Raw genomic sequence first — 15,206 nt, forward strand, 5'->3', positions numbered from 1 at the left:
AATCAAATTGATGGTCAAATATTGTCCGATAACCCATAGCCGACAGCCACTGAACACTGGCAGCTTCACCTCTAGATGTAGTTTGCTTCAGGGACGTCTCAAATTATCGTTTGGAGCGGAGAATCATGTTTTAACGCAAGTTGCCTCCCTAGGAAGTTTGCCAATATTCTGTTCTTCAAATCCTGGATGACGGCTTCTAAATTAATCGGGTCCTGATACCCTGCGTGTTGCACATTCAGATGAACCCGGTCTACTTCGTTCATTTGAAGCAAAGCAGATTGTCCTAATATGCCGGACTCATCCTGGATGGCCTCGTATAGGTTTCTGGATATCTTCCCGGACATCAGATGTGCCACTGCTGATTCCAGAGAATGAAGCAACGCCACCATTGCTGGTCGTGCGTAGAAAGTGTGTGTGGCAAGGGCATTGACCCCGTTGTTGGTTAGACTAACATTCTTGCTGCAATCATGTCAGCTTAGCGTAAGAATAAGTCGACTAGTGACAAAACCTACATGGTGGACATCAATTCCTCGCTACATATCAGTGCGAAGCCCAGACCTACTATGCTAGCAATGACCCACAACCATCTACCTTGTCTGAGGTAATTGTGTATCAAGTCACGTTCGCTCTTGGAGGGATCCCCCAGACCACAGGCGTGAGCAATGCAGTTCATCACATATGCCTTCTTTTGCTCTGCTGCTCGTCGGGGTCGTGGACAGTAGCACTCTGGGAATTGGCACATTTCTTCATAATTCAGGACCAGCAGCATCCGCGCGGCTCGCTGGCCCACTGCATCTGGAACCATGTTATTTTTGAGCATAACAGCGTAAGTAGCTGCCGCTTCAACACCCATCCACTCTAATGGCAGTCCCAATGCATGGAGGCCTTGGGAAACGTTTGCATTCCAGGAATCCAACAGTGGCTCCAAAACAGTGCGTGGTGCAGGGTCAATCAGACGTGCACTGAGCCTCAGAACTTGCTCAAGATCGGCTCTTCTGAGCCATTGACCGTCTTCCGGAGCCCTGCAAGCCTTTCGCAAAAGGCAGATAGTACGATCTGGGATTAGATATAACGGTGTACCATGGTTGATCGGCCTCTCGGAGCCCTCGTCTGGCATTTGGGGTATTGAAGGGGTGGCTGGAGACTTGAGTTTGCTTATTCTTTCCCCTCCTCTTCTTCTTTTGTCTGGTACAGTCGTCCGAGTCTTCCGTATGTCAATGCGAGGCTCGATTCTATCTGGTTGGGTTCTGCTTTGTGGAAGGGCATCTCCGTGGGATGTCAGCTGGTTCCCTGTGTTCGTGATGTTCTCGTATGTAGTGGCAGGAATGTTGTCGTCTATATAAAGAACCGGTCGCAGGTTATTATGAGAACCACAGTAATGAAAGGATGCTCAGGGAGTTAGGTCCCTACCTTCGCCTGTGGGGTGGCTGCACGCAATCACTTCGCTGCCTCTGCTTACGGCCCATGATTGAATAGCGTTGACCTTGCGAGCCCTTTGGAGTACATCGGCGAGTTGGACAGGAGTCAGGATTTGTGCTTTTGTCAGGATCTCAATCAGACTCCCTGCAAGCTAAAACCACTTAGCATTGATTCTCAACATGAAGATCAAGCTCACCTTTGCCAGGCTCTCTTCTGGTAAGCTCTCACATCCCACTTCGCCATACCTAGGGGAATTCTTGTTGTATGAGTACGGGGCCACTCAACAAGACCTCAAGACATACCTGAAAGCTGACGATGACATCTGGCATATTTTGTAGACCCAGCGTATGTCAATGTGCTAGAAAAGTGATCGGCCTATGAGACAACTTCTGTTTAGGATGCCACAAACCGGCACTGCAAAAGAAGCTGTAATACTGGCGACCCATGTGAACCGCGCCGTGGAGAGTTCACTGATGTCTTAAAAGAGCGTTAGCGAAGCTCAGGTCCGTCTCTGAAGTAGGGATGGGTGGTCACGAACATCGTGTGCATACTAAATGAAGAGTATCAATCCGAAGGTGGAAGGTGAAAAAATGTGAGCTTTGCAATCGTGACAGTGGGCAAAGTGTAGCAGCAATGTCAAGACCCGCGATCGGGTCCCCTAGCTTCGCTTATAATGAAATCCTACTGGAGCAGTGCCCTATCTGTCGATAATAAATCAAGGTTCGCATATAGAAAACCAGCGGCAAGTGGTATGAGGCAAGGTGAATGAAGTCCACCGGAAAGTCTAAGTTGGTAAAAGATAAGTTTAGGGCGGTATATTGGCCACGATTGTGGCTGCTACCAGGGGCCATATGGGTGAATGAGAGCTGACACGTGGGAAAAGTAAAACACCATAAATTGACCGTCAGAGACGGGAGGTGAAGCAAAACTCTGTTTGTATTTCAGGGTTCAAGTAACCGGTGTTAGTAGCCAGTAGTGAAATTTAAGTGTTTTTGACCAATGTGGATAAACCATTCGTATTGCGGTGCACGACAAAGTCCGGCCGCAGGAGTGCATCGATATCGCCGATCATAACCCCGGAGTATTCGGATGAGAAGCAAGAGTATGTACGTGCGAATCGAAAACATCACAAACCAATGACTTGAAAGAGCGAACAGCTTGTTGCTCAAGGAATCACTGCTGGATCTTGACACTACCGTGATAAAGTGTCGGGTTACTCTGAATCGCTTCCGTACGTTACATATGGAGATCTTGTACGCCAAGATCTACAGGATGCGAGATCTCCTTTGCCCATGGTCAAATAATTTACAGAATCCGTTGCCGCCTGAAATCCAGTTAACTTCATTTCCTGGCTCCTGTGCTTCTGTGCGAAATTGCGGTTTGCGGTACTCACAAGGATCAGCATACCACAGCAGGATTCACAGATGGGTTGGAAATATAAAGGTCGAAGTCTCCGCTGACCTCCTGCATGCACCCATATCTCATGGGGGATGTTCAGGGCATGCACAGTCATCACATGAGAGAGGTGAAAGGTATCTACCGTGCCAAGGGATTCAAGGCTCGCTGTTGAAATAAGTCACCAGTCAGAATTCCTTCAGCTCAGGACGCACCAGACGTAACAAGAGATCAGATATAATCACGTCACTAATCCCACTGCATCCTCTACAATTTTTCTCCTACTTCTATCAATTTCTATATAAGGACTTCATGTCTCGGATCGCTCCATTCAGAAAACGGCGTCGATCGGAAAGCGCTAAGGCCAAGACCCAGCAGAGAAGCAAACTGAAGAAGACGTTGATCAGAAAAGCCGCCCAGTACAGTATTGAGTGTGAATCCGATGTATTCGTCATGATACGGGTCAAGAGAAGCGGCCAAAGGTATATTTTCAATTCTTCTCCATCAGAAAATTGGCTTCCATCAATGCCAGAGCTGGTAAGTCCCCGGTTTCGCAGACACAAGACGGAATCTAACGAGTATAGAGTGGATATTATCCAACACCGATGATAAAGACTCTGGAAGATGTTGTTACCCAACACAAGCATTGCCCTGAACCAGATCAGGAAGAAGTCGGAACACGTGTAATTCCATCGGTGAAGGAGGCTGTGTAGGGGTTATCGTCTTGTCGGAACTGCGGCCTGGAAAATCTCTCGAAACTTATATGCGTGTACGTTGGCTGCTCAAATAAATACGCGGATATCCAATTTAGATACCCTGAGCATGATTGGGGGGCCCCGAAAGCGGGCCGATTCTGCTTATTCAAGTTCCTATGGATGTAGTGAAAGCCAGTGTGATAATTGATGATATAATATTGAGGCTATACGTAGGGAGGGGAGTGGGGAATTTTTGGCTTACAGTGCTTATAGTGCTATACGACTCGTCGTTTGACGTTCCCTCCGCTGGCACATTCGGTAACCTGGTCATACCATATCTCTGTCGGCCCCCTTCTTCGCGCCTCTCGCTACGTGAACCCTAGATAGGAAACAAGAACACTCATATCTCTATATATTCTTATTTGCTGCTAGTAGAGCCGTTTCAACATATACTATAGTGTCGCTACGCACGACGGCGGTGAAGTCAAGATCTTATACGATTGGAGCTCGCGCCGGATTAGGCCGTTAGTGTAGGACGGCTTCTCCAATAGTGGAGAACCAGCGCAAGGCGGCAGAGGCCGTCACAAAAAGTCCGAGTGGTCTGATTATAAAGACTGGTAAAAGTATTTGAGGTATACAGATTCGTCATATTTTTCTCGATTATTTTGTCAGATCCACAATGGAACAGGTAATGAAATATGGAGAAAACTCTATCAGGATTAGCGTGTTATGTGGTAGGCGACGCATCTGATAAAGGGGGTATAATTTAAAGCCTGGTCGAATGGACATTTTCGGAACTGTTCTAGATCTATTCCATGCTCAGATACCTTCGGAGCTTTTAAGCTCTTGCTGGGGAGCAACAGGATATTGTTGGCGCGTATATAGACATCATGGCGATATTGAGTCTTTCAAAGCTTCCGCTGCCTCCACGTGATCCAAGATCAATCTTGTCGATCGTATAGACGGCCAATTCCGCTTCACTAACATAATGCTGCCCTAAGGGCCGCCGTTAGTTCCAAATCATATCAAAAGTATAGCAACGGCTCTACTGTCAAGGAGAGTGGAGTGATTATTCGTACCCTAGAGGTGTATGAGTTCTATTCACGTACTGCACCGCAACAAAGCAAGAATATCAAAGTTTTGCCAGGGCATCTCTAAATAGACTCGAGGAACCCGGCTCACAGAAAGCCCAGGTAATGCTATCGTTCATCAGTAGCATCTCCCTGGCACGCCTCCGTCGGGTGGAGCTTTCGATGTACAGCAACGCAGCCCTCATTCAGGTGGGAATATGCCCAAAATAAGTGGCCGTACTGCCATCTTCGCTTTACGCCCTGTGTGCTTTCGTATAGTCTGCTTCTGAATCATCGGAAAAGTGGGATATCTCCGGATATTGCATGGGAGGTGAACGCGGCTCTGTATGATGGCTCCTGCTTGCGGCTGATGCGTGGCCGATCCAAATCATGCCCGTACGTCGTCTGCAAATCCATCGGTAAAAAGGCCGGTGCAAGACAAACATCAACAGGAATATAGTAGTGCCTCCAACGGCCGCGCTGACTGACATGCCCAAGCTCCGACGCGATATAGTCCGTGCGCGGCGAAGACCATCAATCACCGAACCGCTGCGAACGGATGTTGCTGTTGCGGTATCAGTAGATTTTGGCGTCCTACTTGGGCCGTTCGACACATCCAAGGTCGTCGACGCCGTCTGATGGTCCACAAACCCTGCATCACTCCACGTGGTTACCGACGCCATCGAACTGGAATTCAACGTCGTACTAGGCTGCGGATTATCAGAGCCTGTGAGTCTGTTATTCTCCCTATCGGGAGATGGAATACTAATCGTATATCGAGGCAGGGAACCTTCAGATAGACTATCTAAATGGTCAGAATTGATAAGGACAATGTAATTACCTTTCGCCTCGTTCGTTCCCATTGGTTGTTCGCCGCTGTGATATAGCAGCACTCTGGCCGATGATAAGGGTGTGTTCAACGGCTTCGTGTAGGTCGACATAATGAGGAGAGGTTGTGGATAACTGATTGGTGTTGCTTTCCTCGTCTCAGACACTGTTGCATCTGAAGGTGTCTGACATTGAAATAATGGCCTATACGTACACCATGTGCTGGTAGACTGGGGACGGCTATCCCCTTTAAAAGGGCTAAGCTGTACAGTTGCCGTTCCCGCGGTACCTTGATCGGTGCCAACCCCCATTCTTGGATCACTATCCGACATGCTATGATGGGAGACCGCCCATGTTGATTTCTTGGATGTGGAAGTGACGTTTTCAAAGGAGTCGAGACTGGACGTCTCTAAATCGAATACAAGCGCCCCGCTTGTTGATGGTGATGAGGGATCCACGTTCAAGTTTGCTATTAAGGTCATTGTATCCATGATGCTTGTTCTGAATTCTGGTATCAGGTTACTTTTACTCGTCAGATCGACTGAAACGAATCGTGAAGCAGTGGGGTCTTGTTTTGTCTTGAAGATCGTAGTTGGGGGCGGTTTCGGCACAGGTTCCCGCACTATCGACAGGACACCGAATATAGCATTATCATGATCGCGCCTACTGGTGGAAAGACGACTAGGCCGCGAGCTAGAGGAGACTGCCCGACTGAAGGAAGTGGGATGGAGAGAAACAGTCGTCCTCGTCTGTACGTCTGGAGTCTCTTGTTTGTCTTCTGGCACTTTTGATGCAGGGTACTTTGTGCTCGATATCACCGGCTGCACGCTTGACGTTTGCCGTGTACTGTGTTGGATGTGACCAGGCTGTTGAACTGTGATTGTCTGGGTGGACGTGCTAGTCCTAAGCACTACGGGCAAGCAAAAGGACGGTGAGATCCGGATTTCCGAACTTTCCTGCCATAGTTCCCTGTGTGCAATATTAGGGTTACCGTTCAAATTTTCTTCTTGTTCATTTGGAAAACTGACTCTGTCTGTAGAGGTAAATTCGTTGAAAAGGCCTCTAGCACACTGCCCAATAACAAGACAACAATGGTGAACCATCCTGCTGCCATGGTAGTATACAATTCGATGATTGGATGTGGGCCACTTGGATAATCATTAGTAAAAAGACATAAGTTACATTCGGATATTCTCCATGATACAGATTTCGCTAGGAACGGCTCGAGCATATGGCAGTCCGCGACTTTTTGAGGTTCGGTTAGCAGTAACCTTACATAATGCAGGCACTGTCTATAATCTACCACAGGGGATACCTGATATTTATGGCTACGAATGAGCCAAGTCACTCAGTGAAAATCGAAGTCTTTGAATTAGTTGAATTTAATTCATGTATGGAAGGATCAATCAGAAAAGTAACATTCGTCTTGGGCATTTCTACCCTCACTATTCGTAATGTATGGCCTGACCCTCATTAACAGCATGCTGAGGACAAATTTTGCCCATTACATAACAGATTGAGTTTATATTTCATGCCCCGAAGAGGCCTTGGAATGGGCCTATGGGATACATATAAACCCAGTAAAAAGCCAAAAACTAAAGGGAAGAAAGGGATATTGTAAGAGAAGTTCCGTGTGGAATATAGCTCCGCAATTTTAGCAGTCTACACGCGCTGCTACTTTTAGTCCACAGACACGTCCTATCGCATTATCCTGTTTCTGCGCTGAACAAAGTCTCACTCATGGGGGTGGCGTCCTGTGCAGTCACTGCATTCATTCTTGTCCATCCATGATGTTATCCCTTCCGAGGGTCATTCCCTTGGTCTTATCGTCCGCCGCTCTAGTTTGTCTCGCCGTGGTCTTTTCGGCGTGTACATCGCCGACTTCTTTTCAAGACTTGTACTTGTTAAAGGTACGGATATGGTTGATGTGCACAGACACGGCTAACTTACAACCGAAGGTGAATGTGATTGGAATCCAGAACCCAGAACACCAAAATCAGCTCCGATCGCTCGCCATTCATAGTGGACAGAATTCTTCGTCATCACTAGGAATAGGATATCTTTCAGATAGCGTTTCGGAGGCTGTTGGCGATGCGGTAGACCACATAAGCGGGCATGTTGAGGACCAGCCCAGTCATGTGCAACCTCTCTTCCCAATATACTATGCAATTGGCCTTTGGAGCTACTGCGAGGGAAAACCAAACGATAAAGCCTTCTCAAATTGCTCAAAGCCCAGTGCTCACTTCTCGTATGACCTGATGGATGTTTTAGGCACTTGGCTGGGCCCTGCAGATGGAGTAACGCCAGACTTGATCCAACCGGTTCTGAAAGGGTACGACCACATTTCACAATGGACCATAGGTGCATATATCACTGGTTTTATTGCCGTATTCATTGCGATTGTCATAGGTTTCGTCCGATTTCCAATGACAAAAGTGGCCGTTGTGATATCCTCATCGGCAAGTGCTACCTAAGCGTCTTCGTATGAGAAAACGTGCTGACTAGTGCCCAGGTGTCATCTCTCTTGATTATAGGAGCATCAGTATCGGTGACCATCTTATACCAGCTATTGGCTAAGGGAATCAATAGTCTTCTTCAACATGGAATCACGGCTAATCTCGGTCCACATGCCATGGCAGCGACGTGGCTGGCAGTAGCATTCTCCGCTGGCTCCAGTTTGGTCTTGGCTATTATTTATGCCATTACTAATCGATATTGATAGCCCACGCGTGCTCGATTGCAGTAACAAATAGTGATGCCGTTGCTATCGCGAGTTGTGTCTTTAGCCCCAGGGGACAATGCATTTTCTGTCCTAGGGAGCAAAATACAGGCTATCAGAAAATGCTAAGCCTCCTTTTGAGAATGAGTGCGTAGACGACTAAGGACGTCCCTAACAAACCTCAAGCTTTTAGCAGCTAGCTTGCGTTTTATCTAGTAGGATTTCTCACGACTCAATATCTTCATACCCTCCGCCACTGTATGCTGACACCTGCTAGATTGTACGTCCCAACCCACTTGTTCTGAATGAATCCAAGGAACTGGTTTCATCAGGCTTGCTATTTTAAGTCGTTAACGTGCATAGCTTCCGCCACTCTACTACAATGCGGAGAGTTAGCTTCTCCCTTTGTCGGACATACACAATGCTCAATCTGGGAGTTATTGGCAGAAACTGCTCTAAACACACTTATACTTTTAACCTAACCTATAATTGGTCTCCAGTGCCTTTCTACGTACAGGTCGATCAACCAGGTATATGAACACCACGAGATAATGGAAAGCGGACAATCAGGCCCCGCCAGCCCCTCAGTATCAAAGAAACCAAAGAAAGAAGAGGAGGACAACAGCAGCCAAGAGAAATGAGAGGCTACCACCACGGACCTGTGTTCCTGTACTCGTGAGGATAGTCGAATTGGCGGATGGTGTTTGAGCCAGTGTGGGTGCTGTGGGGGCAGCATGGGTCATCTTTGCACTCGGCAAAGCGCCGACGCTCCCTAGGCTGGTCTTGGAAGCCCAGAGTGCACTGTGTGCGGAAGAGGTGGCCACAGTACTATTGCGGAAGAAAGGACGGCTGATATTTCTCCACGGCCTGCTTTCCTTTGACACTGAGATGATAGGCGGATAAAAGTTGGTAGCCAATGACGACGCATTGGCGTTCACTGTGGTCGTACTATGCCTCTCCAGCTGAGCTGTAGAGCAGCACATCGCTGACGATGTTTCGTAAGCCTTCAATCGATCTGATGCAATAGGATCATTGGCACTGAAAGCTGGTTGAGCAATCGTAGGATTCACCCTGGCAAGAGCGGCCATGGCACCATTCCGGGACATCTCCGTCAAGGATACGTTGCGTATGTACGTATTCGATTGGATCCTAGTCACCGAGACCGCAGGCAAGATTTGAAAATTTAGTATTGCCAGGTATACGGTACATGCAGTGTTGACACCTGCAATGTTGACGAAGGCCGAGAAAATGCACTCTTATACTCGCTATTTCAAAGAACAGACTGTTGGGCGCCATAAGGGAATTTGAAAAAAATCAATTTTGAGGGATCAGCAGATATGGCCTCATTTAAAGATTCTGCCGTGTTGTCTGCTATGTAGTACGTAGGTGGTGGCATCTGGCATCTAGATGTCCACGCATGGTCCACGGCTTTCGCCACGACAGAATGCCCATCAAAAGATCATCGAATTCATCTGCTTTCATATCAAGTTTATTTACTAGAAAGATAAAAGTCCTCGTACGCTATATGACAGGTTGTTAACGAAAGCTGTAATGAGCCGTTTGCCTCTTCTCCCTTGTGTTCCCTGTATGTACTGTAACAACTGGTAACACCATCCTGGTTCACAAAGCTATTTGATTACTTGAGTGTATAGCTCCTTCCGCATTATTACGAGGTAAGTTGAACAGAAATTTAGGAGTGGTCAAATTTGACCGCAAGTCCAAGCAAACTACCCCGGTGAGTGGTCACAGGAAACAGGTGTGGGTCACGGCTGCCAGGAGTTGACCAGAACGGGCTGCAGTCTAGCAGCTACTCCAACCCGTATTATCGTGACGCCATGTAGTTCTTTACTATAGTTCAATTGTCCGAGATCAAGCATTAATATACACGGGGCACCTCTTTGAACGGGCATGTGGCAGCAGTAGTACTTTGCACACTCATGAAAGCGGCGGTCAAGTGTGGTGGTAGCCGCCCGAGGCACACTTGGCCTGATTCGTAGTTGCGGAAAACCGCAGTGCATGCGGGTCTCTCCAGCAGTTAAGTACCTAGGGTCGGCACCGCACCTATTCTAGCTAATATGCTGCGCATCCTTGGTGGAGCCAGCCTCTTCTGTCTCCTTTCTTTTTGGCCTTGGGGTATTCCAGCTATGCTATGTCATAAAGATAGATACACAACGTTACACTGTCTTCAAAAATTGATCTGCATCTTCTTGTAGACAGAAGACCAAACAGTCCTTAAACACACCAATGTGCTACGGTGCTATGATACGGGATATAATCTACATGAAGCAAAGGCCAAGGGACAGACCACAGGGAAGCTAAGTAAACACAGAGTCTTATAACTAGCTACAGTACGACGATTCTCTCGATATGCGTGCCATAAGCCACAGGCAAACCTGGATGTCTGCGTCCCTAGAAAGGAGAGCCTACTGTTAAGGAAAATCCCAGTATAGCCAACCGTTAGCATTGCTGGAAGCCTTCTCAGCCCAGGCAGCAGGCGGTGAGAGATAAAGCAAGCAGGATCGCGCCCCCTAGCCTCCTACAATGGCGCTGTCGGCGCACAACTAATAAGCAACAACTGCCAAAGGCATATTTCGGCGGCGCTTATATCAGAAGCGCAATCTACAACAGATTGCCGCCCTTCCAACGCGCGAATGTAAACACGCCAAATATAAGGAACTCCAAAGATACCATGCTAAAGGTCGTAGGGGGACTCCATCAACCCCGTGCTTGGACATGCGGACAGAAACTGAGTCCCATCCAATGGCAGGTCGTCCCAGAGAGAATGGTCGTCCCTATCGACCAGGCAAAAGGATGAGCTTATGCTGTATTCCCCGTCCGATGAAACTCTCGGGTAAGGCTGCTCACTGATGCTCCTCCGCCGGATCAAGATCTGTTGTTCTCTATAGCGGCCATCGTGCGAAAAGTCACCGAAGGCGAGTATCTGCAAGGCAGGAAGTCCCGTAGGTCCAAAAGCCCACTGAGCAAGCAGGAGGAAATCTTGGGCTTCCGACCGTTTCCGAGCGGGCTTGAGGTGGAGGCCTGCGACTGTTGGTCCATGCCTCGACCTGGACCATAGCCCCCCTTCCGCAATTCTCCGCAGCTCTGAGACGATCTCTCTGCGGAGATGCCGATGCTTCCTCTCCTCTCCGCTTAACCGGAGGTGGAGTAATTTTATTGACGAGCGTTCCGGGATGTCCAAGAGCATACCTCGCTACAGTGGGTCAGCTCATATAGCCGTGGGGATGGGTGCTAACGATACACTTACCGCGATGACCGGGCGGAGACAGAGGCCAAGAGCGGCGGGGGAACTATGCCGTAGAATTTGCGGGATATTGGGGGATGCCATATTCACATCGCGAAGATCTTCAAACAGCCTTTCAGCGTCGATTGGCATCAGCCGACGCTCGTGAAAAACCAGACCGTGGAGCGTGGCTTGGTGATGTTTGATGGCATCGCCAAGACCCGGCAGGAACCGGGGAAAGTTGGCCACCTTCAGGTACAGCCGTCGCAAGCCACGAAATGAGAGTAGAAATTCGACGATCGCAATGGACGCCAATCGGTCTTCTGAATCGCGCAGGTAGTCGCTGCTGATCTCGAAGTGCTGGAGGGACAACGGATCCTTGGCTCGCGCCAACAGCTGCAGGAAGCGCTGCTCGTTGGGGCAGTCTCGGATCGTTAGTGCCTTGAGCGCGCGGAACGGTGACGGTTGGCCGCCCTGCAGCAGACTGTCGGGGAACGGGACGCGAGAGAATGTCAAGGATGTGAGAGATGGGAACCATTCCCGCTCGCCCGGCGTGCAGTCGTCCTGCGCTCGAGGTGGCCAGAAGACCTTCAGAATATCCTCATGGGATGTGGGTACGTTCGGATTCAACAGAAGTCCAATGGATACCGCCTTCAGCCGCCGATGATTTTGTCGGAGACAGTCGCACAAGGTGCGCATTTCGAATGGATGCTGGATGCCTTCCCATTCCAGGTCAGTCAAGGCCGTCAAACTCGACAGGCCCTCTAAACGACGGCCGGCATGAGGACAGGTGCCGTCTGTGATCAAGGAAAGCGAATGGATCTGTTGCTGGTGGCGGACCAGGTATCCGTTGGTGTCCAGAATCCCGGCGGGAAGGCAGGTCCCTACGCACCACATGCGACAAGTCAGTTGCGAGTCCAGCGGCTCATGCCTTTCATACATACTGAAACGAGCGGATGAAGACGGTCTCCAGTCCCGCAAAGACCTGATCTATCTGATAAGACAAATCATTGAGAAAGGCTTGATGGGCTGTCGACTCGTGCGGGCTTCCAAGTGTAGGTCGGTTGTGGGACGAGGCCGGTAGGAAAAAGTGACTGTTGTATACACAACGGTGGAACCTAGCAAAGTGAATAGGAGCGCTGAACCGTATCTGCCGGGCATGCTGGAGAATTTCGCCGGCGCGGGGGCCGGAGTGGTCCCGAAAAAAGGGATGGACATCGAAAATGTTCAAAGCCCATTCATTCCTCGCACGGAAGGTGATGGTTCGATGAAGCCGCGGGAACAGGGCGGCATATAATCTGGTGGAAACCAAACTCAAGGACAGAACGCTGTGCTGTGGCAGCTGGCATGCAGTTAGCGGTTGGCCAAACCCAGATAGTGTATCTACAGTACCACATCAGCGATGACATCAATAATTTCGAATGGTAATTGACACAGCATATTGAAATTAGATCCAGAGGGCTGCACAGCTCTATCAAATGGCAGCTACTGCTCAGGAGTCCGCGTTCTACATTCACGGGCTTTTGTATTACGATGAAAAATTCTGCACAGCCTCTGAATTTTGACCGGTCTGTGACACCTCCTAAGTTTACTGTTTACCTAGGCTGTTGACTTGAGAACTGAATGCCAGGTTCCGTCGGTTGGTCGCCCATCTGTTCCGTGGTTTACCTGGAACCATCCAGCACACAGCACGATACCCCAGCTCTAGCGCTGGGTGCAGTTGCGAAGAGAACTATCTAGCGGGAATATCAACCCATACTGTAGAAAGAGAAAACCGGTCAAAGATGCGTGAAGCTGGTTAATGAACCCTGGTCTGGTCTTGTTTCGGGAATATACGCCGACCACAGTCATATACGCCACCTAGCCCAGTCCTTCCAGGAATAGGTGAAGTGCGGACATTGTGCGGGCCGACACGACCAGCGCCATTACTTTGCAGGAATATGGCGACATGGCCAGCTACCTCGAGAGCGCCCATCAATACGTCGCAGCTCGAAGTAGTGGCAATGTGACCAACTAAAGGAGGCGGAGCGATGGGATGGATGCAAGAGGTCGAGCCAGGCTAAGAGCTATGTACTGTAAAATACGAGACCCACAAGTCCCTATAATGAAGATAACGGTAATCTTGACTTCTACGTTGGGGGATCAGTTGGATGTTCAGACGGGTAGAGAGGAAAAGCTAGTTAAAAAGTCTAGTTGATCGTAGGCTCGTAGCTGGCCTTGGCTCTTTCGCTTATTTGCCAGGGTCCTAAACCAGGACGACCCCAAACGTACATGAAGCTTGTGTGATGCACAGAGGGGGTGTCCAAGGGTCAAGAATGTGGTTATATCTTCTTCTATGAATCTCGGATGTTTCTTGACCCATCTAGGGATATCTCATTCCCTCTTTGCCCATTTTATAATTATTCGAGGGGTTTCGCAACTGCATGCTTCTGCGCTCCCAGCGACGGCATTCACCACACTCAATTGTCCCGGACCCTCCATAACTGGTCAACCAACTAGAGTGACCAATACTCCGTTAACCACCCCGCCCCGGGTTATGAAGTATGCCTATTTACAAGAGCAGGGCATGTTATCTACCTCTGAGATACATCCCTTGCAGAATTGCCAAATTTTGCGACCTGCGGGTATCAGTCAATCAGCGAGAAGCCCAAAATCCATACCCGTGATTTGGGCGATCTAAATTACACCTCAGCCAATAATAGGAATAATCGCCCACAGCGACACATTTACCGCCATCTACTAAGACAAGGTATCACGGAAAGCCATAGGCGGTCAATTGATTGGCGATGTTGGAATTTACGCTGCTTGTCTTATCTGTTCGACAGAAATGCACGCCTGATGGCCAATTCTATGGCGGTATATGACGGATGGATCTCAAAACCGTCGGACCCGAGTAAGTGTGAATTATACTATAACGTACCAGTCACCCATAACACAATGCATATTATAAAACCATGAAGCCTCAACTTGTGTGGTGAGTAAAATAGATGCCGGTGAAATTATAGATATCCAGCATGAAATGGTCTATCTCAATACTGGTTTCTGAACCCGTCAATCTACCGTAGAGGTCCCGGCGAGCAAAGTCGTCTATTGAGGGTCAGGTAAGAGCGTTTGTTTCCAGGGACCACGCGAATGTCCAAGCAAACAGGTGTGCAGAAGGTAAAGACCAGGAGATTTCATGCCAGCAAGATATTGACGGGTCATTTACTGAGAGGACCATCACATCTCAGCGGACGTCACCGAAGTTTCAGTAGAAGATACTGAGGATTATTGACCGAGAGAAATATATAGCAGCCGGTCCCGATATCATCTTTGACTATCCAGACTCTCGAACTCTTTTATCACCACTCTTACATTGTCCGAGTGCGCAGAGCCGCCTTCCCAAATGGACTCGTCTGTAAGTTATTTGCTATCACTTAATGAGTGTTCTAACAGTAGGTCAGAATGCGTGGCGTATCGTTGCTGAGATAAGTGCACAAGCGCTTCAAATGGATCGTGATCAGCAAACGGAAAAACACAAGTGTCATGTATTACGTGAGACGTTGAAGAAAACCACTGCTGAGCGGGACGAGGCAGTCCAATTGGCAGATGTCTTATATGAGACAAACCAGCAGATGGGCGCGGTTATAGACCACTTTCTGCAGGAGCATGCAAACGACGGGCGCGAGTCGGAGTCGTTTGAGGTCATATTAACCCATGTTCTGCGCCAACGGGACAGATCTGAAAATGGAAACAGACCACAGAGCTCTATCGCCACTGGGGAGGGGAAAAGCAACGAAACCGCTATTGAAGAGAATGCTGGCCTACCTGAAGCAGACACACAAGTTGCAGGCAGATGA

General features: G+C 48.8%; 5 protein-coding genes across 5 annotated transcripts; 1 reads left to right on the forward strand and 4 right to left on the reverse strand.

The window, feature by feature from the left end:
• Window positions 1–98: 98 nt before the first annotated feature.
• AKAW2_50403A (uncharacterized protein) lies at window positions 99–1,117 on the reverse strand (the record flags this gene model as incomplete). The annotated part of the gene is made up of 2 exons (XM_041690218.1): window positions 99–459; window positions 513–1,117. The coding sequence occupies 2 exons, from the start codon at window positions 1,115–1,117 to the stop codon at window positions 99–101; spliced, it is 966 nt and encodes a 321-aa protein (XP_041543824.1).
• A 3,716-nt stretch (window positions 1,118–4,833) lies between these two features.
• On the reverse strand, window positions 4,834–6,521 carry AKAW2_50404A (uncharacterized protein; the record flags this gene model as incomplete). Its single annotated transcript, XM_041690219.1, has 2 exons — window positions 4,834–6,376; window positions 6,436–6,521. 2 exons carry the CDS (start codon window positions 6,519–6,521, stop codon window positions 4,834–4,836), a joined length of 1,629 nt encoding a protein of 542 aa, XP_041543825.1.
• A 2,195-nt stretch (window positions 6,522–8,716) lies between these two features.
• Window positions 8,717–9,232, reverse strand: AKAW2_50405A (uncharacterized protein; the record flags this gene model as incomplete). Its single annotated transcript, XM_041690220.1, has 1 exon — window positions 8,717–9,232. One exon carries the CDS (start codon window positions 9,230–9,232, stop codon window positions 8,717–8,719), a length of 516 nt encoding a protein of 171 aa, XP_041543826.1.
• Window positions 9,233–10,818: 1,586 nt separating this feature from the next.
• On the reverse strand, window positions 10,819–12,309 carry AKAW2_50406A (uncharacterized protein; the record flags this gene model as incomplete). The annotated part of the gene is made up of 2 exons (XM_041690221.1): window positions 10,819–11,337; window positions 11,392–12,309. 2 exons carry the CDS (start codon window positions 12,307–12,309, stop codon window positions 10,819–10,821), a joined length of 1,437 nt encoding a protein of 478 aa, XP_041543827.1.
• Window positions 12,310–14,786: 2,477 nt separating this feature from the next.
• On the forward strand, window positions 14,787–15,206 carry AKAW2_50407S (uncharacterized protein; the record flags this gene model as incomplete). The annotated part of the gene is made up of 1 exon (XM_041690222.1): window positions 14,787–15,206. One exon carries the CDS (start codon window positions 14,787–14,789, stop codon window positions 15,204–15,206), a length of 420 nt encoding a protein of 139 aa, XP_041543828.1.

Source organism: Aspergillus luchuensis, chromosome 5 (assembly GCF_016861625.1).
Source record: "Aspergillus luchuensis IFO 4308 DNA, chromosome 5, nearly complete sequence".
Lineage (NCBI taxonomy): Eukaryota > Fungi > Ascomycota > Eurotiomycetes > Eurotiales > Aspergillaceae > Aspergillus > Aspergillus luchuensis.